We start from the raw sequence: 24,234 nt of genomic DNA on the forward strand, positions 1-24,234 counted from the left end.
CCTCCATTTGGTGGAGGTGCCTTTTTGTCATTACCCGTCATGCTGAGCATTCTCGCCAGGTGGCTCTCTTCTTCACCGCAGAGCGTCAAGGCCTCCGCAAACATGAGTCCGATCAAGACACGTCGGCTGTTCACTTCTTCACTGGCTCATTGGTCCGGCTCTGTGTTCCGGCTACATCCAAATTTTCGACCAAGCACCTGAGCCCTTAGCGCATCTTAGAGCGTACGTCACCTGTAAACTAAATAATCGGACCGGTGACACCTTCTTTGGCCCATCGCGGCCGTGGCAGCGAAGTCGGTCACGTCAGCCGCATGAAGCCCTAATACAGCTCCCTCGTCGTCTCCTCGCCGTGAGCCGCCAGGATGGCTCCCGCTTGCCACCGCGGCAGATGGAATGAAGATGATCCAGCACCGACGCCAACGGCGACGAAGCGCTTGAGCCGCCCATCGGTTGCTCGTGCTGGAGTGATGCCGCTTGTGTCCCGGTCTATCGCCTCTCTTGTTCTTATGTTACGGGCGCTAGGGTCTTCCTTCGTTCCCGGCGCTTTCAACGTGATAGTAAACCGCCCTCCAGTGCGATAAATGATACAATCATCAGCTGACATTCGAATTCTACAGGAAACATGCAAGGGTATGTCATTTTTGTTTAGAACGAATGGTAATGAGATTGTTGTTAAGTTTTTTTTTTTGGACAGCATTTCTCAAACTTAGCAAATGAACTCAAAGACAAGCATCATTAGCGCACTTGTTTAATTTTGCTTCGGTTCAGGGATACCCAAAGAACAAAAATACCTAAGGCTATAGCACCTTCAATTTTTAAAATTGGTTGTTGCCTTACAACATAAGACTATCAGGCTTAAATTTTTAAAATGCAATATTTCCTCTGATATTGATGATTAAGACTTATAAAAACAACTGGTAATTATCAGCCATATTTAGTGCGACGCTTGGAGTAAGTGCCAAGCGCAATGGTTGATTATGGATGTGAAAATATGCTTATACAGCACTCTTTTATTTGAGATTTTGGTACAGAAAAACAAAAGCTCTATATATGCCACATTCGAGATCTCTGCGAACGAAAGGAGGTTTATCAGGGGTGTGTGCACAGCCAAGCATGTTGTGCTGGTGCTCATACACACCTCCCCCTCCCCACCTCCCTGAAATTTTATATCCTCGCGTTAAACTCGGTAGCTGCCTAAGGTCACCTGCATTTATACTCCGCCGCCACTGCGTGGGCTGCAGCAGCGGCTCCACTTTAATTTTCTTTTCAACGCCATTTTGCCATCTTCGTCAACGCGGAGGCTCCAAGCAGGTTTTGACGTACGGAAGACGGCTATATGCAACGTAACTGTAATTTCACTGCTGTGCGGTGAGTTATCTGACGAGCCGGAGTCTTTTTTTACTTTTCTCTCCGAAGATAGGCACTGTCTCTAGCGCGCACCGCTCGGTGCCCAGCAGTAAACAACTTGTCAAGCCCCCAAAGAGTAAACGTGTTGCCAGTGGGCCACAGATTGGTCGCGTTCATTTAGCGTTTGCAACGGAGTGCTGTAATGCATCGCGTAGAGTACAGAACAGCGGCGTCTAGTGACCTCTCAGAGAAGGTAGTAGTTCTTTATAGCGAATTCTGTTCCTAACGCATAGATGTTAGGTTTGTTTAACTTTGATCGAAAATAAGCTAAACTTTAACATCTTATTTAAATATCCTGTTGGAAAACAAGAAAACAGTCCCTAGAGAATTGCTCACTAAGAATATTCTTTGGAGCGCCTCGCAGTTGCACACTACTTCCTCAGAGGGAAGAAGAGAAGAAAGGGAATTTTAATGAAAGAAAGGCGGAGAGGTCGGCCGGTGGTAACAGGGCCCTGGCCTGCTACTCCACAAAGGGGAAAGGGAAGAGGAGGAAAAGGAAAGTGTGAATGAAGGCTGATGATGGCATAATACAATGAGTTTCACGGGTGATGTCTATGCACACGCACACACACACACACACAACACTGGCTGGCGCTCGCATCGCGGTTACTGGACACACATAAAACTCAAAACTGGTGTCTGCAACACAACACCGACACATGTCATTAACCATGTAGGTTGTGCACAGGCGGTCACAAACGAGTATCCAGGCCTGTTTCACACAAAAAGTTGAGCAGGGCTTTTGTCACACGCCACCAATCAGAACGTCTCGTCCTTGCGCCCAGAAGAGTTTCCTCAGAGAGAGGGCGAGAGTCCAGGTTTTTCACGGTCGCCTCCAATGTTGTTCTTTCAGAAGTATACTTCGGGCACGCGCAAAGAAGGTGTCCAATAGTCTCTGGTGTGTTGCACTGTGCGCAATTTGGGTTACTTTCGATGCCGATCTTGTGAAGATAGTGTTTGGTGTAGGCAACGCCAAGCCGTAGCCGGTGGAGTAAAGTCCCATGACGTCGCACCACCACAGATGGGAAATGTAATCGTGAGCCAGCGTCAAGCGTACACACGCGGTCCTGTTGATGACTCGGATCATGCCAGTGCGACTGCATTGCCGCCTGCATTAAATGCGCCAACAAGGCTCCAATGTCTGATCTTGAAAAGGCTATCTCAATGAAAGCACCATCACTATGTGCCATCCGAGCCTCGGCGTCAGCACGCTCGTTTCCCGCTATGCCGCAATGGCTCGGTATCCATTGAAACTTTATGATATAGCCGCGGTGGAAAGCCTCGGCTAACAAAAGCACAATCTGTTGAACCAGCTGCTCGCATGCTCTTGGTTTTAGATAAGTTTGTACGACCTGTAATGCCGATCTCGAGTCGCAGAATATAGTCCATTGCTGCGCTGGCTGGTGACCAATATAAAGGACGGCTTCTCGTATGGCTGCCAATTCGGTTGCCGTAGAGGACGTTTTGTCCATGAGCCTGAAACGGTGACATGAGTCATTTCCTGGCACTGTCACCGCTGCAGCTGAAGAAGTGGTCGTAACGGATCCGTCCACGAAAACATGCTGGGTGTTAGTATACATAGATGTAATGTATGACAGCGCCAGCTGTTTCAGTCCGACTGTTGGAATGTGCGTTTTCTTTGTTATCCCTGGGATTGTTGTCCGTATAGATGGATTTGGTACTGGTCAAAGTGGCACCTCCGCAATCTGGTATGGCGCGTAGTTCGAAGGCAGCGCATTGCGCTGCATCCAAAGGGCTCTGGAAAAGGCTGCATCTGGACGCACCGCACTAATGTTAGTCAGGGGGTGATGACGATGCCTGGTCAGATGCCGCAAATGCACACGAAGTGGCTCCTGTTGAAAATAAATTCGTGCTGGGCAGGCGCGGGCCTCATAAAATGTGCCCCATGTAGAAGTTTTACATGGCAAACCCAAGCATACTCTTAAAGCACGAGCCTGCGCGCTTTCAAGCACACGCAGGCCTGATAGTCTGACCCCCGAGAGAACGGGTGCACTGTATCTGAGAAGGCCGACTACCAGCGCCTGGTACACGTGTAGTAAAGATCGCTCAGAGGGACCCCAACATTTTCCTGCCATACACCGCACAATGCTTGCAAAGCTGTCGAGCTTTTTCTTGAGCACAGAAATGTGCTTCGTCCAGGACAGGTCACGGTCTATCGTAACACCTAAGAATTTGTGATGTGTTACGTATGGAACAATTTGCCCGTCGATTGTGACCGGATACCACGCCATTATCTTGCGTGTGAAAGCCAATGTTACGCTTTTAGTTGGCGAAAGTTCAAGCCCCTGACGGCGCAAGTACGCAGACGTAATGGACACCGAACGCTGCAATCTTGCTTGCACTTGGGGACGCGTGACACTTGATGTCCAGATGCAAATATCGTCTGCGTCCTCAGAGGGGACGCGTCCAGTTCTTCCTTCCTGCTTCTACCGTGGGTAAAGAAAGAGGAAGTGGAGAAGCAACTTGATTTACAAAAAGAACAGAAGGTCCTCAAAGGTGGGCTCCTACTTATCCAAGACTCACGAGCCTGATGCTTATGGATAGCTCCGTCAACTAGCCACGTTTGGCCCGCTGGTTGAGCAATTCGCACGGAGCGCTCCTATGAAGAGGGGATGGGTTGAGTATGGGACGAACTATCATGAGAGGGGGCATTCCCACAGGCTCTGTATGAGTTGACTTTAGCCACCCCACATGTTCATTACAGCGGGAGGATAAAGGTAGGGTGATAGCGAAGAAGGAGATATGGTGTGATGTAGCAGTTTGCAGTTGCCTCCAGACCGCACTCTACTTTCAATATAGTGTGCGGTGAACTGGTAAGAAAGAGATGCGGCTGTTTTTGTAAAGATTGATCATATGATATGTGAGCAGAGCACACGAGGATTCCTACGTGGGTTTGGGTATCCGGTATTTCAGGACACGGAGGAATAGTTCTCGATCCAGCGCATGAAAGCACTGCTTACAGGGATCGAAGCATCCTAGGAACCCACGTGAGGTTTACCCCTTGAGTAAACGAGTGTCCTCATGCGAGAATGCGTCGTGCGGTTGGTGCGATAATGCTCTGCTGATAATGACTGCACGCGGCTTGGGAGTCGCTGCAGGTTTCCGTGGTGTTGGGATCTTGTGTAGCGTGTATGAGCGCCAAGGCGAAGACAAGACCCTAAGGCACCGTACGGTTGTTAGTGTGGAGCGTGGCTGCGGTGCCGATGGTGTCATCCTTGTAGGCAACGAAAGTGGTATAATACCCTGGTAGAAGGTGTTTATCCCCGTCCACGAAGAGGATGTCGGGTCTGCATGTGTAGTGACTGGCGCAACATTCAGCTCGAGCCTGGCATCTGCGTATAGCTCAGGGTTGATATTTCTGGGTGGACGTTTGATGCTGAATTTGCCCTGGATGTCAGGTGGGATGATATGATAGTCTGGAGGACGTGGCCAAGTGGTGGAGGCCAGGTGGAGATGCCCAGGAGGTGTTGGCTGGTTTCTTGTGGGTTATTCAGAGTATCTGTTTTCTTCATTGGACTTAAAGGAGATCCGAGATTGTATTCTCGATGCGCGTTGCGAGTAAGTGCTTTGTGCCCACAGATTGTGGTACGTGGAGAGCTCAGATCGTCGCTTTTTTAGTAAGAAAATCAGCTTTGTTTTGTTGCGTTTTGGTGAGCAAGTGATAAGGAAGGTTATAAGTAAAGCAGCTGGAGATGAGGGCGGATGTCACATTAAGGGTTCCCCTCTCCGGCAGACTATGATGCGTGTGGGCAATCTTCGGATAACGCCATCCATTTGTTTTGTTTGCTTGTCTAGGAGATGTAGAGTGAAAGTTGTATCCAGTGTGTCCTGTTATATAGATCAAGCACCTTGAGTCGATTGACCAGTTGTATGTGGTTATCGTTTGTGTGGATCCCGGGGAGGTGGTGTGATTACGAGCAGTTCGAATTTTAACTGCGAACACATGAGGTTCATAATAGGAAGGTTGGAAGCGACGATATTAATTCCCAATTGCAAAGTTTGGCTGTGTGTGTGTGGATACAGGGGAAGTGGTCTGAGTGTACAGTTTAGTTTTTAAGGGGCAGCATTTAAGACCCATGTTGGTCAGGCTCAAGATGATGATATTAATTGACAATTACAAAGTGTCTTCCGCTTCCTTATGACACCTTCAGTCGTCCATAAGGTGATGTCGGCGTATATTGCTGCGTCTAGAAGGCATGTTAGTGAGTGGTTTCGCCAGTGGGGCTGGGGCTACATTAAATAGGAGGGGAAAAAACGACCCTTCTTGGAGTGCCCCGATTGAGGAGGGAGAATGGAGGTGATGATTTAGTGCCGAGTTGGATCTGGGCTGTTCGTAGCGTTAACAAAGGTTGCATGTACTGCGATATGCGCGACCCACAGCACGTGGTTGACATGATGCAATAAATATGGTCGTGGCTAATATTGTCTAAAGCTTTTTTGAATGTCCATGGCGATAATTCCACATAAGGTGAGCGTGTTCTTCGTGTTGTAGAATAAGGCTCCCTTAATGGATAGTAGTATGACTTGCTCTTAGATAGTGGGAGGAGAGCCGAATTGGTTGTTCGATAGGAATCCTCAGGCTTCTGTAATGGGTTGCAGTCTGTTCGGGATGAAATGTTCAAATAGCTTCCCAGGCAACTGGTCAGGGAGCTCGATTGAAGGTTTTGGAGGAGATTTGCATTGCAACGTTTAGGAAAAGAGATGCGTGCGCGTTTCCAGGTGCAGGGAAGCGTCTAATTACGCCATTGTTCTTTAAGGGGTCCCTGAGTTCCTTCATTAAAGAGGTCAACAGATGGTTCAGAGGAGTGCGCATATGTAAGCGAGTGCGCCTAGCGGTGGTTTCTCAAGTGTTTGCAATATGGGTAAAGTCGCGCGCTCTCCTGAAGAAGCCGCACCTCGGGAGCGCCGGCTAGAGTTCGCGTGCGAACTGGCACGGCATCGTCAGGCGTAGCCAAAAGCCTCGCAAGAGATACCGAAGCTGTTTGCAATACAAAAGCTGATCACGAGTGTTTAAAAAAATTGCGAAAAATTATCCTAGCAATATCGTTCGAGAAAAAAATATTCCTTAGTGGTCAGAAAAAGGAGAGAGTGTGTCATAAATACATAACCGCTCAGCCAATTGATCTGCTGGCTTAGAGAAGTTGTATGCAGATTATTCTTGCGGTTAGGGAACGGCAGGCACATGCGCTGTTAACATTAGTGTTCGCGACGATAAGCCAGTAAAGCAGGGCTAATTTTTTCCTTTCCCTCTGGAAGACCGTATGCTACATTCCAAGGTTGACATAACCATTGTTCTTTCTTAGGTCTCGACTGTCGCGTTTGTTCGTTCAACAAGGTGTTGAATGCGCGCGTTGCGGACTATGGCCGTTGGATGTCGTTTTGACGCCCAGGTGGTCCATGCCGGCGTATGCCAGACATTGCGCGCTTTTGTTGCTCCAGACTTCGACATACGAGAAACCATAGTTAACCTGAGCTGTTTCGTCGAGCAACACTCTCCAAAGAATACTTCTCCGCGGCTTCTTCCGTGGCCCATGTCGCCATTCTCTCTGCCGGGTGTCATCGCGCGGCTGGCCAGCTCCACGGCGGCCATGACGGTTTTTCTCTTGAAGTGCTCGCGTTCCCGCCCCATGCCTCTGCAATGATTCCTTGCGCGACCTCCAGCTTCACCGCATATTTTGCGTGCTGTGCTTCACACACAATTTAAAGTGCCCGCTTAGGCTTCAGCCTCCCTCCGCCATGATCGCCGGTATTATAACCAGGAGGTATTGTTCCCAAGAGTTACCTTTGTCGTGAGTGCCTTTCGCGCTTCTTGGTCGTTTCACTCGCGCCTCAGGGCGCCCTTTCTCATAATACCACATTCTCTTTGACAATGGCATGTGCTTGACGTTGTCTGCATTGCGTGCACGAGGACACACTGCTCGGTCCTGCTTTTGGCAGTATCGCACACTGTGTATCTTATCGTGTACCCTGTCAAAGCTGTAGGCGATCGAACTGTTCACGTTGATTGACGGCCCAGAACAGAGTGCGAGCGCATTGTCCGTTTACGTTAAGATGATTACGTGATATTAGAAAGCTTCGCATCGCTATCCTACGAGCCCCCCACCCACTTCCCCTTCCCCTCGTGTACCTACTTCGTTCCACTGGCTCAAAAAAGTTTGGTGGAAGTGCTGGGATGAGGCGCACTTTTGATTACACTAGCGGCAAATGTTTACTGTTCCTGCGCAGCAAAACGCTCCCAGCTGTCCTGCTGGAAAGCATATATATAGACGGCGGTTATAATGTTAATTTAAAGGATCCAGCCGTTGTAGCGTCACAGGCGTGTTGTTCACGATTTCAGATCATGGTCTTGCGCGGTCCCCAAGACCCTTCGTGTGTCAGTCGCGCAACTGTGCTTATATACTTCTGTCCAGCGTAAAAATATTTTCTCAATATGCTACGCGAACGGGTTCTTGCAGGAGTGAATATTTTGTCACTGCAACTGTATGACGCTGCAAAATAAACACATGGCTCAAAGATATGCTGCTAAAGCCTTGGATTGTATAAACAAGTCTGAGGAGAATAGTGTTATGGCAGCGAGTCTTACATTCCAGCTTTTAAATGCCTTTTCAGTAAAAAGAACGACCAGAGCCTCCATGGACGACATTTTTGTTTCATTGCTTGCACAGAAAAGCGTTTATTCTAAGTGAGAAATAGTAGCTATCTTCTAGCAGCATCGGTATGCTTCATCGCTGTAATCTCGAATGACTAAAGGTGCTTCCGGAGCACTGACTTCATTTCTTTTTCTCCTCTAGCTTATTCAGCATGTAATGTTGCGTCTATAGATTGCACTTCAGCATGTTTTTTTCGTTCTGTCAAGCAAATTTTCGGCGACCAAGTTCATGGGCACCATATATAAACCTTAAGACCTCACTGTTAATGCAGAAGTATTTATTTGCCATGCTAAACATCAAATCCGCTGGTGACAGTTATGCTATCATGCGCCCTTTTGTGACCGCCAGAACTGCAGCGCAAAAAATATAGAAAGCCGTTTGTCCAATGTTGTGACTGCAATATCTCTACGTGCGGCAAGAATGGCCAAAAAATGTGCGAAGAATGACGACCAATAGAGAAAACGGGAGGTAGCAAAATGTGTTTCTCTTTGATCTGCGGTAAGAAAAATTGCAGCCATAGCAACGTGCTGGGGCTGGTCCTCGCTCTGAATGATCGGCGTTGTACTAAATTGACCTCTAGTTGTCTAGTTGTGCGTTATACGCAGCATCAGGATCCGCTATGCGATTATACAGCACGCAATGATTTAATACCAAAGTTATAATCTATGCTCTCGAGCGCAGTAAGAGTACTGAAGACCGTATTTTGCTTTATTTTGAAACTACGTCGTACAGGATGGAGCATGTACTTATTAAAGCAGAGTATTTTCCCCTGATATTCTAGCTTAAATGTTTCTCCTAATATTTTGTTGCGCGTAATTAATGAAACCCTATCTTCTCACAATTTTTTTAAGAAACAATGCGTACGCTATGCGAGTAAATAAGGTATATTAATATTTTTTATATTGGAGGCTTCAGAAGATATTCCCAAAGCGGTTCACTCATTAAAGCAAAAAGGAATTTTAAAAACTAACTGAAATAAATTACGGAACGTGTCAAAGGATGTCCGCGTTTAATTTGCTTACGAATCTGGAAAGATGACATTAAGCCGAGATAAGCAGTGCATTACCATATAAGATATAATTAGCATACTCGTTGTGCTTTTTCAGTCACACATGCGGCAACGTAAAGGTTTCTGAAACCAAAAGGGAAAAGTTTGAAAACTCTTTTTTTTTTCAATTGGTGTCTGCTAGATAAGCTATAAAAATGCAACAAACCAATAAAAGAGGATTAAAAAGTATGCTAGATTGCTCAAAATTCTTTCGCACCAAATCTTAGGAACATGCAATGAATGTAACATATATGTAGTCATCGTGCGAGCCACAGCTTGTTCATCATGATTTCAGGCGTAGCAGGTTTCTTAAATACGTTGTCTCGCCCATTTTGCTGGATACACCACTCGCAAGAAACCAAGAGTAATACCTTTGATAATTTGCCAAAACAACTTCTTTCAGGCATCTATGTATCTTTCAAAGCTCACCAAGACCTCTCTATTATTACCCCCAAAATACTTAAGAGATATCAGGAGTTTTGCGAAAAGATTTGAGGTTGTAGCGGAACCGCTCCTGCTCGCATGATGAAGCAGATTTGCGAGCACCAGCATAACAGAAGAGGTTAGGAGCGCGGCTTAAACTGCAGCCATAATATTCAGCCCCTCGATGCTTCTACAAACCGCCTTCGTCCATGGAACGGCATCAGCAGCAATAAGTGTGGCTGCACTGCATCTGGTACACCACTGTGCCCCACAAGATGGCTAATGCTCTTTTTGTAGGCACCGTGGAACACGTTCTAGTAGTATTAATATAGCTTGCTCGTCATAATCAGCAACATCAGGGTTACTGGTCCACTGTAGGACGAAGGGCTCTCCCATTTCCTCCTAGTTAACCTTGTCCTCCTCCTACGGCATCTAAAACAGGGGAGGTAAGATATCTCACAAGGTGTTCTCAAACAATTTCACAGTTTGTTATTATCAGCACAAATGCACAAGAACATGGTTTGATTTTGTCCTTTCCTGCGCTATTCACGGCAAATTTGGAAGAGGCAACTCACAGTAATACACAGATCACAACCACAGGCTTCAGTCTAGATGTCTACAATGCATATAATTGGCTGTATCTGTTGTCAAGCTAACACTGCTGGTGAAAAAGGAAACATAGGAAGACGGGCGCACTCGGCCGGTCACGACAGCAGGCGGGCATCTTCAGGTGGCGCTCCCATGCACAGCGGCAAGCTTTGCTACACTAGGCGTTTTAACGGTGCTCATACCTCTTCTCATAACTGTACATATGGTTGTGCAGATCGACAGCGGTAGGGAGCGCACCACACGCATCTACACTGCTGACTCTCTCCGGGTGATATTTTCACGCATGCAAATAAATAAAGTACCGTTTACCCACTCTTATAAATCCCCTCACGTAGAGTTGGTGCAACTTTAACCACCATGAATATATAAAAAAATGGCGTAGCATTTTCTTTATTCGCCTTGCTGTAAAATTCAACAATCTTGCCTACTCTAGGTTCGTCATGTGGAAATGCTCGTACGCTTTTTTTTGCTCGTGTTTTGTACAGTTCCTATCCAAGCCGTGCTGTCGAGGCGCCGTGCTATACGGGAAGAGCTTTTCTTGTTGTTTCAATGAGAGGAACGGGCGCCTTTGGCGAGGCGGCCCGTGCGTTCTCCACCTATCTTACTGTATTTTTTTTCTTTGAATCAACTCTGGCTTCGCGTAAAGTGTGCATGGGCGAATACATTACTTGTTTTGATTTTGTTGTTGTGTCGTTGGGGTGCACCGTGTGTCTTCTTATAGTGTGTTTTGTTGATCATTTAGTGCACGGGGCTCCAGGTGTCTTCTGCGAGCCACCTGAGCGTTTCTTGTGCCTCTGAGTTTGACGGCTCCTTTCTGTAACAGACTCAGCCACCTGTGGCAATTTCCACGCGTACCTGCCATAATTGTTCGTTAGCACTGCGGACCGAGGTTCAGACGCTTCGGCATCCCATCCCACCCTGCCATAAGTATTCCTTAAAACCGCAAAAACATGGCCTTTGGGAATGGGGAAGCATTGCCGTAATGATGGTCCCTTGGAGAGAATTTTTAGAACAGCCGCGAGCTTTGGGTAGGCGTGCACTCATCATTTGATTTTCACTGCACCTTTTTTCTTTCTGTAATAAAATCATTTGATTATATCAGTTTCTAAGTTCATTTTCCGGCGCAGTTGAGAGGTTTATTCTCCGGAGCAGAGAAATGCGACTGATCGAGTAGTAGAAAGAAGAAACAGCTACCAAAATTAACCACCATCATGAAGAGTGATACGACTTTTGTTAGCGGCGAGTAGTAATTCCGGCGGCGATGAGCTCAATTTCAGAGATGCGCATGTGTAGAAAAGAAAGGAGGAACGATGCGCAAACACCCGACTGACACACTAGGTGGTTCGCCGAAGACACCTGCTGCCACGTGCAATAAATCAACAACTAAACACTTCTATGGAGACGTACGGCGCATCCCAATGTCACGAGAACAAACACAAATCAAGCAATGAGTAGGTACATGCATACTTTATGCGACACTGGTGTTCATCCAAGAGAACAAACATATAGTATTGCAGATAAAGAACACGCTGGCCGTCTTACCGAAGGCTTCGGGATTCCGAGCCGTAAAAACAAACACAGACTCCCTCCCGAGACGGATGACTTCCCGGCCAAAGAGACGTAGAAGCATGCAAACATGACGGCCATAAACCTGCGATACTATGTTTGTGGAAGACCGTGGTTCATAACTGAGCACGAAAACAACGAAAGAAATGCCTTATTTTTACTTTCGCAGTAATTGTAAAATGTAGGTCAACGTCTCAAAAATATGAAGCTCAGAAGCGTTTATTTAAACAGGACGTGTAATAAAACAACTGAGCAGCTTGAACGGTAATCTTGATGCGATATTTATTTTAGATTCAATAACGTGGGTTCTAGAAGTTACACAGAAAATTTCTAAGCACGCCTTTTGACCTGCGGTTGGAAGATGTCACCAGATTCTGCACGATACAGGAAGCAAAAAGTCGTGTCTGGATCTGCAACCAAACGCCCGTAAGACGAGAACTACGTGGTGTCTTTTGAACGTCTGGAGCTGACCTAGGTGTTAATATTTTTGACAGATGTTGAAATATCTGAATAAATCGTATTCCTGTCATTAGCGTTCTATACACGATGAATTGAGGGCACTTAAATGGAGAGATTTGAAAGCCATGAGATTTTTTTCAGCAAATGTCTTTCTATTGCTCCAGTGGCCGATTTGTGACCGTGGCACATCAGCTGTGGTGTGTCAGTAGTCCCTGCCATGCGCTTGAAGGAGCAAATGCGTAAGCCGTTATTTTTGGCATGTTTATTCCCTTTTTTGAGTCGGAGCCTGTTCTTTTCAGATGATTTTTATGAACGGCATGATGCTCAGGCTTCATAAAGATCCCTAAAGATTTCAGAGCACTTCAAGAAGAAAATATTATGTAAATAACAATAAGGGCTCATTGTTTATACTGTTGAGGAATAAAATGAGCTCTGCTCACAAGGATGTAAAGTTTAAGTACAATCTGCGTCGCAAACGAATCCGCTCATTACTAATGTACTAGGCACCTCTTTGACTATATTGGATGTATTCTTCAGCGTCCAAATTATGCAAAAAATGTATTAATCTTCAAGAAAAACTATGTTTAGCTTAAAACTGAACGAATCAATTACCAAATATATTGCGTCGATAAGGAGATCTCAGTGTTTAATTCTCAATAGTTTTCTGCAAAACATCCTTGTGAAGCTTAAAGATTGAAAATGCGTAGCGAATCTCTGCAACGATACGTACCTAATCAGCACTGTTTCTACTGGAATTTGAAAATCCCCTGAAAAGATACAAGGTTGTCCAAATGATCGAATTCGATTAACTGAGAGCGAAGACCTCAACTAACTAGCCTAGCCCGTATCTCTTCTTTAATAAGTAATGAAACTTCCTAAAATTTTTGTCTTATGATTGAGCGTCATTTGTTAGTTTCTTTTCAAGATTTAAATTTGCGCCTAACAAGTTGCATTGAATCCATGTAGTTGCAGATGCTGTAGTTGGGACATTTAACGACTTAAGGACAATGCAGTTTTTGAGCCCCGTGGGCATTCCTTTTGACGTGAGATTGCAAGCAAATTCTCCAGAATAATCTTTGTGGTGGTCGATGCATACATTCTACATAGGCAGATATTTCCATTTTTTTCTGTAAATCTTTACCAAGTCCCGTATATGCTGCGTTTTTCTTGATGAGAACCAGAATAAGAACGTCCCACATACTTGAATAAAAAGCTCCGCAAGAACGTTTAGAAGCGCTCAGTATAACGAATGAAAGTGCATTCAGCAACCCGCTTTTGCAATGCGAATATTTTCTTTCCTTAGTGATACATTTTTATGGCAAGTTAGATCATTCCTGCCAAAGCGTATTTGAGGCGCACCTGCACTGCATGATGCATGTTGTTAAAGATGTAAATATATTTGAATTCACTGCTGCAGGTGGTCCACAGAACTTGAACTTCTCACATGTCGTCTTGTTTATGTCGTAATAATATACATCCATATCGGAGAATGTAACTTCTTCACCTTTTTTCTTTCGTTCATCACAGCTATCAGGTGGTCGCTCGGCGCACACTCCTGGTCTTTCATCTTAGGAATTAATAAAGAATTCAAACAATGAGGTAAATAAACATAATTTTCTCTTATTTGAAACCAGCATCACAAGTATGACTGGATCAAGCATCATAACATTTACTACCGCAAGTGAAAGCACCAGTTGCAGCGAACAATTAAGAGAACTGTTCTGGCATCAAGTGCGCATGTGCGATCACCATCATACAGAACACCAGCTTAACTTGGCAGTCATCTCGTTCTTTTTTACATCAATGCATGGTATTCAGAATTTTTTCGTTAGTAGCTGTTGTAGAGAGTAATGACAATGTTTTACTGCACCCGTCGGAGAATAAAACATGGCTCTTGTATGACATCGTAGTACAATGCGAGAAGAATCAGCAAACATGATAATAAGCTCTCGGTCACGAGAAAACCAAGAGCTGCTATAAGAAAACCAAGCGTCGGAGGCAGTTATAGTGCATAAGAACCGCGCAGGGAAAGAATTCTGCAAGGCTTTATATTCTCAACTTCCTAGATACTGATAACTCGTCTCTTGCACTCATAAGTCCTTAAGTAATACTGGAAGTTTGTCTTGCGGCTGCAGGAGAGGAGCATCTGTCCTTGTGGCTAACGGCCAACGCTAGTAGTCAGAGCCTGCTCAAGTTTCTCGACGACTTACTCTAGCTTATCCACAGTCGCTATGATGCCACATACCAAGTCGCCGAAATTAAAAGAAAAGGTACTGATATGAGGCACCACATTTTTAATACTCAAAATAACGTATTATAGGTAGGTCGATGTCTCTTTATGAAACTTCTCTTTTCCTGCCGTATTCTATCTGGCATTGGTTGCTTCAGGAAAATATATAGTAACAGACAAAACTAAGCCTAAAATTTTAAAGTTTTTCAGAATTTTTTTTTCCAGCAGTGATGATGAGATTCTTGTGGCCTATACATGGCAAACAAACTGTGGCTAAGCAGTGTGCTTAGCTAAGCCTTAAGCGTAAAAGCGTTGAACCCAATTTTGGAAGAACAAGCCGAACTATCCAGGCTAATCAATAAGCCCAAAGTAATACACATGAACAGATTTTGTACCGAGGATCAAGCATGAGCTTAATTTGAGGCATCTGAGCAATCGCTAAGCGAATTAATGCAACCTTAAATCTAAGTTAAGCATTGGAAACTGGAGTATATAACAAACCTCTCTATGCAGTCTTCCTAGCTTTTGAGGAAGCATTTTCTTCTGTGAAACCATAAGCATTGTTAAATAACAGCCATTGCTAAATAACAGGTATAAGCGGCACGTGTAAAGGCGTTGGAAAGCCATCCTAATAATTACTATAATCCTAATTACTTCCGCTGCAGAAGAAAGATCTCTCGCATATCCTTCCAATTCAATATCTCTTGTGCTAGTCCGGGCCTGTCGTCCCCGCAAAATGTTTAACTTCATATGCGCACTTGACTTTCAGCAGCCCACTGCGACGCTCGATTTCATTTGAAATCAATTCTCTCACCCTTAGCAACCATGGGCTATCTTGCTTTCGCATCACACGCCCCTCCGATGAAGCTATCATGGGTCCGGGCACCAGGACGAATGTTTCTGCGGAGCCTGCATAGCTTTGCTTAGCTGCGGTTGGGTGGATGTCAATTAATAAATACTCCTTTACTACAAAACTACTCCGCTATGGGGGATTCTCCTAAGTATCTGACGAGCAGTGTTCCCTTTTCGAGTAATTTATCAATTCGCTCTCGCACTATCTTATGGTAGCCGTCCGGTTAGCTCAGTTGGTAGAGCGACTGTTTCGGTAAAGCAGTGGTTTCGGGTTCGAACCCCAAACCAGGACGACTTTTTTCATTTATTATGAAACTTCTGGGTAAGATTTATAGCTTTACTTTGTAGCGGTATGACTTCGCTTTGGTGGTTGCAAATAAGTAATCTCTCCCTTATTACAAATCTACTCCACTTTGGGGGAAACATGTAACCAATACTGTTCCCAGTTTGAGTCCCAGTTTGATCCGCTCTCGCCCTACAATATGATAACCATCCCGGCTAGCTTGGATCGTGTACAGCATAGTGAAAACACGGCGGTGCAGCAAGGATGGTATCTGCATCAGGAATCTCAGAGACCCTTTATGTCTAAGCATGGAATACATGAATTGGGGCGTAAAGGAGATCGTACCGAAGGCCTCAAGCGGAAGAAGTTTGGTTTTGCGCGTGATTGTAGAGTCACCAAAGCGGTCCTGTCGGAAGTTCAACCCGGCAGTCGCTTTTAGGACGCCATGTGGAGAAGCCTTTTTCTTGCAGTGGACAAAGCCAGGATGATAGTAATGATGATGATGAACACACATTCAAGCTCGTCATCTACCAGCATTCAGGACAGAACCCTTAACGGTCGCTAAGGCAACCAGGATTCCATTCCTCGGAGGTGATAGCATGTGCATGCTCATTCCCAAGGGTAGCCTGGTGCCCTGGATCTCATAAGATATGATAGCAGTACGCGGACGCAATCGTTCCGTAGCTCGTTACTTGTGCTGCGGTGTGTTTGGGTCTGTCTTGTTTCAAGTAAGAACACGACCTTGAAATCTGTGGGGATTAGAACCGATAGAGCGGCCAGTAACATCAGCCGGTCTGCTATGAATGGACTATATATTTAGTTAAAGCGAGCTCCAAGTGGTTCCGAGTGGTGCTAGCGTAAATTTCAATAGCCACAACTACCAGAACTGTTGGTCACGGCTCCCGTAGTAGTTTCTGCCCTGTATCCAGGCAGCAGGGATCTGTCTGCGCATACCTTGTGTTCGCCTCCATCTGAAGAGGTGTCGAATCTAGCATGCACGAAGGGTTCTTTCGTCTTCATGCCTGTCCGGGTGGATATTAAGCAGTATAGGTGAGACACAAATCCAAGCGGGCTCATCGTAGAGTGAGTTGTGCTCTATGCTTAACGGTAGTTTCGAGTACCCTGTAACAAAGGAAGCGCGAGGACATATGAGCCCTAAGAGGTCTCACGCAGGCACTCTTTTTAGCTTGACATCTCTGCGCACAACGGTAACAGAGCGAATCAGGAGACGTAGCCCAGTCTGCGTTCTCTTGCGACAGCCGCCCTCATCTTGTGCTTTTTTTTTCTTAGTGACGCTGTGGTACGGGAGGTGGTAGGTGAGGCGAGAAATAATAAAATTTTGCTTCGGTCGAATAACGTCTATCTCCCCCAATCCCTGTAGTCGGTTTGATGCGCGCCTTTTCATGTCCATGACCAAGTGGATTTGTGCTTCAGCTCCAACTTGAAGACATTGTTTTGTGCAGATTAAAGAGTTCATGAATACGAATGCTCTCTTTGGGGGATTGGTTATCCGTTCAGGTGTACCGTGTGGAGTGCCGGGTCGCGGGGGTTTTTCTGTGTCAGGAGCCGTTCCGAATTTTCTCTAGAGCGTGCCAAGCCCACGCGCTGCGCGTATCGTACAGTGCGTCCATTGCATGTTGGAGCACATTCTCGGCCTATACATCTGAGCCTGTCGTGGACCATGTCGTCAAGCCGTCCAAGTTGACAGCATGGCTTAAGGGGGCGATGGTACTGAGTGTGGCAGACACGCTCTCTGTTGCTAGATTGAAGAGAAGGGGCGAGAGCACCGAATCCTGCACCGTGCCGCGCCTATGGAGCCGTTTTCAAGTTGAATTCTTATATAGGCAATTTGGTACATCATATTTACAACAGAAGACGGCGGCGCCGGTCGTGTCGCTTTGGGTGCCTCTGTCGTCTTCGTCTGTCGCGCCGTCTTCTGTAGTAAATCTATTCAGCTGAATGGCGACTGAATTGAATTGCTTAATTGCTTGAATTGCTTAATTGAATTGCTGTAGAGCGGTTGTGCAGATAAATTCGGACGTAGTTGTGTACTTGCTATCCAAAGGTGGCAGCTGCGAAGCTGTCAAGTATGTCTCGTGCGCATCGCTGTGGGAGCCACGTTCTAATTTTAAAACGAGCATGATGCATCCTTGTGCTGCGCAATGACGATCTACAATACCGTGCTTGAGCTGGAGGTGGAAATTCTTGTAGGGCATTTCTTTCACAAGCCTCATGCATGCGTGGCAGGATGTCGTGCCCACGCTAGAATCGCGCCTTCAGTTTCTTTATTACACCTTGCATTAGTTCGCAGAAGACGAAAGACTGCAAAATATTTATTTTCTACCCTTCTCCAGGTCGGCATGTCAAGTCGGACTGACTCAGACTATATCGCCCAAAAAATAGAGACGATGACGCAAAAGAGATGGGTTACAAGTTTACGAGGGAAAGAGACATGCCTCTATTCGGAATGAAAATCGCGGTAACGTGATTCCTGTCCAGCGGTACTGCATGGGGCTCTGCTTCAAACAAGAGCGCTGGAATTCGCTGATGGATAACATGGTTGCCTTTTTGGCGTCAACACATGTGGATCAGTCAGTGGCAGAGTTCTACTAGTGCTGAGGAGATTTTGATCGACGTCCATTATGTCGGCTGTGAGTTAAGATACTTAGGCCAGGGACAGTGAGTGCCCTGCCCAGCATGAAAAGCAGCAGCTGCTGTAAGCGCAGGCTCCTCTAGCCACAGTAGGAGCCATGGTCACCAGGTGCACTGCTCAGCTCGAAAAAGAGATGAAAGGCTAAATCTGAGCATCGTCAGTGACCAGTAAACCAGGATTATAGGCAAGTGCGGCCACCACCATCTCAGAGCCCTGATGCAATGCGCTATGCTCCCCAGCAGTGTATTTCATGCTTACAGTCACGCAATACTACAATAGGAATTAAAAACTTTTGGTGGTAACTTCTAAATGGCATTATAGGCTAATTTGGAACATTTATTTTTAAAAATCGCTTATGATGTACAAATCCCACCAAGTGCTTAAAGTCACTTACCGGGGTTGCAGTTCAACCTGCAGTCCAGCCGAGTATCAAAGACACCTTCGATCAAACAGCCATTCCATAAAAAGCTCTCGCACATTTGGGATGTCTTGTTGAAGAAGTACTTGAGTATAATTACATTACATTCACCAACAGATTCCATAATTGGAGTTTCACAGCTGACCACTTTGATGTACCACTTGTGATGCGAAGGTTTTGATAAGGCTTCAAGATTGTAAAGAGCGAAGGGTGAAATTCAATTACGTAGTAGAGTAAGCCATAGTCCCTGTGTTACCAAAGCTTAGCTTCAAAAAATCTATCATGCATATCCCCGCGGAAATTCCCAGCTGTTACGTTGCTCTTTGAAAAATAAACTACGCTCAACTTTTGTCATCCGAATTGTCATAATTCTCCGCACCGACCTTTTAGCACTGTTTTTTCTTTTGACCTCGCGCTTTATCAAGCTGCACGAGTTATTGGCTCTTCGACACGTAGTTCAGGAAACACTAGAATGCTCAAGGCCAAATCTACGATTTTCAATATCTTCAATAAATGCATCAACTAGCTGAGCTCGCCGCCATATTTACAATTACCAATCTCATTAGCCAAAACGCTAAGATGCGAACCGCAGGATGGTTTTAACAAATGGGTACTGTTGTCAGGTACGTTTCGAGTGCGACAAGTTTTAAAGTGTATTTGTTACTACTTCCACTAAGAACACGAAAACTATGTACTACTGGAGACGAAGGCTTTCGCGACGCGAGTTCTAGGCAAAACTTTTTTTGTAGCTGCACCTCGCTACCCAGTCGCCTGATTGTATGAAGGCACTGAAAGCCTAAATATCCCTTCCTCTCTTCACAATAAAAGACTGTCTGGCGTGGTGGAGCTGCAATAAACGTTTTTCCTAGAGCTCGCGTCCCGGAAACTGTTGTCCTGGTTGTGCACCAGGGCGTATTTGGTTAGAGCAGACGAAAGTTTTTCCGCCCTGGCATGCTTGAAGTGAAAGCTCTTTCCTGATCGGACATCGGACACCACGTCTCATTTAGCGCAAAGGCGTCTTGCCTTTTAGTGTACAGCGCTGTGGCTTCATATAAAATTTCGCAGTTATTAATGTGGAACTATTTTTATAGCGCAAATTTTACAATTTATTTTGAAGAACGTTTTTAAGTGTCTTAGAACGGTAGCGTAATGAATAAAAGGGATTAGTTACGTACAAAGTTTAAAGCCATTATTCTAAAAAGTGCTTTCGGCAAACCCAGCGTCCCTAACTTATTGTTCGAGCCACAAGTGTCTGCTAAAACATCTCACGAGTACAAGTTTTCACACAACATCGATCGGTGGGAATCGCGGTTTCAATCGCTAACTCCACACAATTCAGAAGTGGTTTCACCGACTACGGCATACCGCCGACATTACACGCCAGGATGTGCAGTTGAAATAACTTGAACAAATTTAATAATGAGAAGGTTCTATAATTAGAGACGTCATGACCTTATGAAAAAAAAATTTAATACGGAAGCGAAAGAGACTGCGCGACAGTCGCTTTCTATTCCCAAGGCGCCCAAGAAATTGATGAATCAAACGTGACGTTTCCACAAAACATTATTGCCACTTTAATTATTAAATTTCCTCTTCTCTGGAGCATGTTTTGTTACTATTTTCGACACTGAGTTTTACGCCGCTTCTTGGTTTTTTGGCGGCGTCAGGAAGAGGGTGTGCCAGGCCACTTACTCATCTTTCGAGCAATTTTTCTACCTTGTTTTTCCATTTGGTTGGAAATCAATTTTGTTTCAGCGGAGTTTCATCCTCAATCCGGCCGCTCTTTGCCCTCTCAAGAGCAGAACTCGAATGTTCCAACGCTCGCGGGCAAGAAAATCATGTATAGGTTTGAAGACAATACCCCCTATATATTCTGTTAGTATCCACATAAAGACTATAAAGGACTACAGCCACAAGCTAGCTCTATTCATATTGTTTAGGATGCCACTATCTAACTGGCATCAAACATCAATGCCGCAGTGCACGGCGCACAGTATTCTTCCTTTACCGTTCGGCTTTAGAAAGAAAAATGCGTTTTTCACTCAACTGCCTGAAAGGCCTCTCCAAGCGTCTAAATTTTCCTGCTGGTATCACAGGCATGTTGCTCCACCCACTCGGAACGAAAAAGCGTGGTGGGGTTCACGTTTGGTTTGGTGCCGGTAGTACGCAATACGCATGCGAAATCAGCGTAGTGCGAGCTCAGCGCGCTGACTTCTGTTTGCTTGCGCTCTGGATGCATGAAATCAATTGTGTCCACTAGATGAAATGTGACATCTATGCATTATGATGTACCTCCCGCACCTGTGCTGGGACTCATGCAATTTAGCACTGCAGACAAAGGTAATTCTCTTCCGCTCAACAAACATTTTTTGTGCTCAGAAATTAGTTACAGGTCGAACTAAGTTACGTATTTTTGTGTTGTCTCCTTGTCCAAAAAGATATCCCCTTTCAGTATAGGTCCCCAAACCCGTGCACCCCAGTTTGAATTATGTCTTAGAAGCCTGTGAGTGACTGTTGCGAAAATAACCGACTGTGACCTAGTGAACTCCTGGGTGACCCCGCTGGAGTTCGTATACACATGATCCTACATAGATTAAGACAAGGTTCTGGGCGAGTTGCTTTCTGCATGTTTGGAGGTAACACTTAATGTAATAAGGTAGATTTGTTATGAATTTAAGATGAGAACAGAACAGTAAAAAAAACTACCGGGGCAATTAAGTGTGCATGTGTGCTATGACTGTGGAAGTATTGTGCGCTACTGTTGTTTACATTGGTGCGTGTGTTGTGTGTCTTTGTGTAATTTAGTTCGCGTTGTTCACCAAACCACACACTATTAGAAGCTCCGTAAGTTTATGTCCACATGCAGAATTCGTCATTTTCTAATTAACATTCACAGATTGCGGCGAGTCGTCATTCCACTACCAGCCCAGTGGCGCATCAGTTAGGCAATGCGCCACTGTGATGGTAGGTGTCTGTTTCTGTCACAACCATCCGTAGGATTTTTACGGCCCATGTTGATCTTCCTGAGCAACTTCTCAAGAACCTGGCGTGACGCTCCTTCAAACTTACTCGAGCTTCCTCCTATTGCCTGGAGTTTGCGCGGCTCGGCTCCGAACTTACTCTAGGTTACCCGAGTTACTCGGTAGTAACTCAAGTAAGCTATATTAAGTGTAAACACTTTCTGTTAACACGTTCCGTGGGCAGCACACATGAGCCAAGTAATGCTTACGCATCACAAATGAGTAACTGTGCCAGCGATGTGCTGAAATAAAACAGCCACTCCTGCGCATTTCATTCCTTAATTGGCAGGTACAGAATAGTGCCCCACTGGCGGAAGTCTCCCCAGGGGCTCTTTTTATATTAAAAACACGCATTTCGGGAAGTACAAGGTTAGAGGCTTTAGTGTGGGTCCAACATATTGAATGAAAATTTTTAACTAACGGTTAAATTCCGGGAGGCATATATAATGAATAGTAATGGCCACCTTAGCACTGAACTTGATAATCAAACTAAGAATTATACTCACTAGAGCTGAAAAATAACAATAAAAAAGCCACGAGAAGAAAACCGTATAATTGGCCAGTCTTCACTGAAATACTTCCGCAATATATATTCTGTAAGAGAGAAGAAACGACAGGCTTAGTTCGATGTTCGATATGCTCATATTCTGCAACAAATACCCCTGTAAAATAATGGACCCTAACAACTGCAAATTATCTGTGGTAAGGCAGAAATACGAAGAGTTTCGTACAGCTTTTATGAATGGAAAAAGCAGCAAAAAACACGGGACAAGAAAGAAGTGGCGTGCATTGTCCTCCACTTCTTTCTGGTCCCGTGTTGATGCGCGATGTATTTAATTTTAAATGACTTATGAATGGAAGAAGATTCATGCATTAAAACGCAAAGCTTCTATAAATTTGCATTTTTACGCCAGTAAACACTTGTAGTTAATCTGGCTAACGAAATGGCAGTCTGAAGATCTATAATTTGGCGCATATAAATTGCTCGCACTAAAACATCCCAACATTACATCTAAAAGACGCTTTGAAAAATCGCAACAGCATGGTTACCATGCAGTGTAGCTGGAATGCGATTTCAGTAGGGAGGGTGGGAGGGGGTTGGTTATTATTAATTTTTTTTCCTCGGAAGCAGTCCTGGTGTCTTGGAGGCGAAATAGCAGATACTGTCCTCCCGAACAATCCACGGAGTTATTACTGTCACCTGGGTACACCTTGCCTTGAAAGACGTAGTGCGCCCTTCCAGCCCTTGACGCCGGATCTGGCCATTCGGAATACGCGCCCCGCTACCATGCAGGAATTACCGGAAATTTCTCCGAATCATTTTGCGTCATGAGCTCGCTTTGCGGCGGGGAACAGAACGGTGCTGACGTTCAACTTTTGTCTATATCTTAAGGAGAGGGTGGAACAAAAACTCGTTTAGCAGACAAGCTATTTCTTATGCCTCGTTCCCTTACGTCATTGCGTGGGTAACAATCCCAATAACCGGCACTTTGGTATCAATTCCAGATTTCCCGTTTTTCCGCGTACGAGAAATGTACTGAATATAAAAGAGACTATTTGAAATGCCTAACGGCATTTAAGGAAAACGTTATTAATACCGGTACCATTTGAGGTAATTGCTCAAATGTGCCAACTTACCATTGCCTTTGTTCCAACTGTTCGCTTCAAACAGGTAGTTTTAGTTTGGTTTGGTTACTGGACTGTGAAGTCCCAATGCGACTCAGGTTGTGAAGGAGTCCGTATCACCGCCTGGGCTTTTTCATCATGCCCGGATATTGCACAGTACACGGAGTTCAATCGAAATGCGACCGCCGCGGCCTGGATCGAACCCCCGTCTTTCAGGTCAGCAGCAGAGCACCATACCCTAGCAGCCACCGCAACCCCCTAAAAAGATATAATAATGAAAATTAAATCAAATATAAAATAGTTAAAAGTACCTAAAGGTTATTAGGGTTTTCAAACCTAAATTAGAATACGTCTCTAGCTTTCATCTGGCTTTTATCATCACCCGTTTTCGCACTTTTGTATTTAAACGCCCAATTTTCTTGAAAACGCCCGTAAAACTATTTCTTTCCTTTCGAGGAACAGCCGCATTGTAAAACAAACAACTTAGAGGCCACTCAGGTAAATTTATTTGGTGTTTCGGTAAACTATATTGTCCTTTAGTGCGAAAGCTTCGGCCCTTCTCAAGATGTGAGCAAGACGAATATTCACGCTCCCCGGCGTAGGTTCGTCGATTGGTTTCTCCATGCAAAAGCGAACAGTTTTACCGACGCTACGAAACAGCCGACGCTTGTTTTTGCCTTGCACCTGCACCAACGGGCCAGGAGACAAATTATTTAGCACTTTTGCGGCACCTGGCTGCCGTTGTTTTTTTTATCGCGGACATTCCGTTGCGCACATCTCTAATTCGAGATTTGTCAATAATATGAACCCGCCGAGGTGGCTCAGTGTAACGTTAGGGTGCTCGGCTACTCATCCGGAGTTCCCAGGTTCGAACCCGACCGCGGCGGCTGCGTTTTTATGGAGGCAAAACGCTAAGGCGCCCGTGTGCTGTGCGAAGTCAGTGCACGTTAAATATCCCCAGGTGGTCGA

The 24,234-nt window shown here is 45.3% G+C and overlaps 1 protein-coding gene across 1 annotated transcript; it reads right to left on the minus strand.

The window, feature by feature from the left end:
* Positions 1–4,585: 4,585 nt before the first annotated feature.
* On the minus strand, positions 4,586–20,315 carry LOC144134132 (BPTI/Kunitz domain-containing protein-like). Its single transcript, XM_077667105.1, has 4 exons — positions 20,312–20,315; positions 18,596–18,805; positions 13,543–13,750; positions 4,586–4,715 (listed from the first exon to the last, which is right to left on the minus strand). The coding sequence occupies exons 1-4, from the start codon at positions 20,313–20,315 to the stop codon at positions 4,586–4,588; spliced, it is 552 nt and encodes a 183-aa protein (XP_077523231.1).
* Between the last annotated feature and the right edge of the window lie 3,919 nt (positions 20,316–24,234).

Source organism: Amblyomma americanum, chromosome 5 (genome assembly GCF_052857255.1).
Source record: "Amblyomma americanum isolate KBUSLIRL-KWMA chromosome 5, ASM5285725v1, whole genome shotgun sequence".
NCBI classification, from domain to species: domain Eukaryota; kingdom Metazoa; phylum Arthropoda; class Arachnida; order Ixodida; family Ixodidae; genus Amblyomma; species Amblyomma americanum.

Bases quoted from the DNA above. Each gene is read 5' to 3' on its own strand.
- LOC144134132 (XM_077667105.1), bottom strand. The intron at 13,751-18,595 runs GTAAGTGACTTT...TTAATTCCTAAG, and splicing joins CAGGTTGAACTGCAACCCCG to ATGAAAGACCAGGAGTGTGC. The intron at 4,716-13,542 runs GTGCGCCTCAAA...CTACACATGCAG, and splicing joins ACATGCATCATGCAGTGCAG to ACCCGACATCCTCTTCGTGG.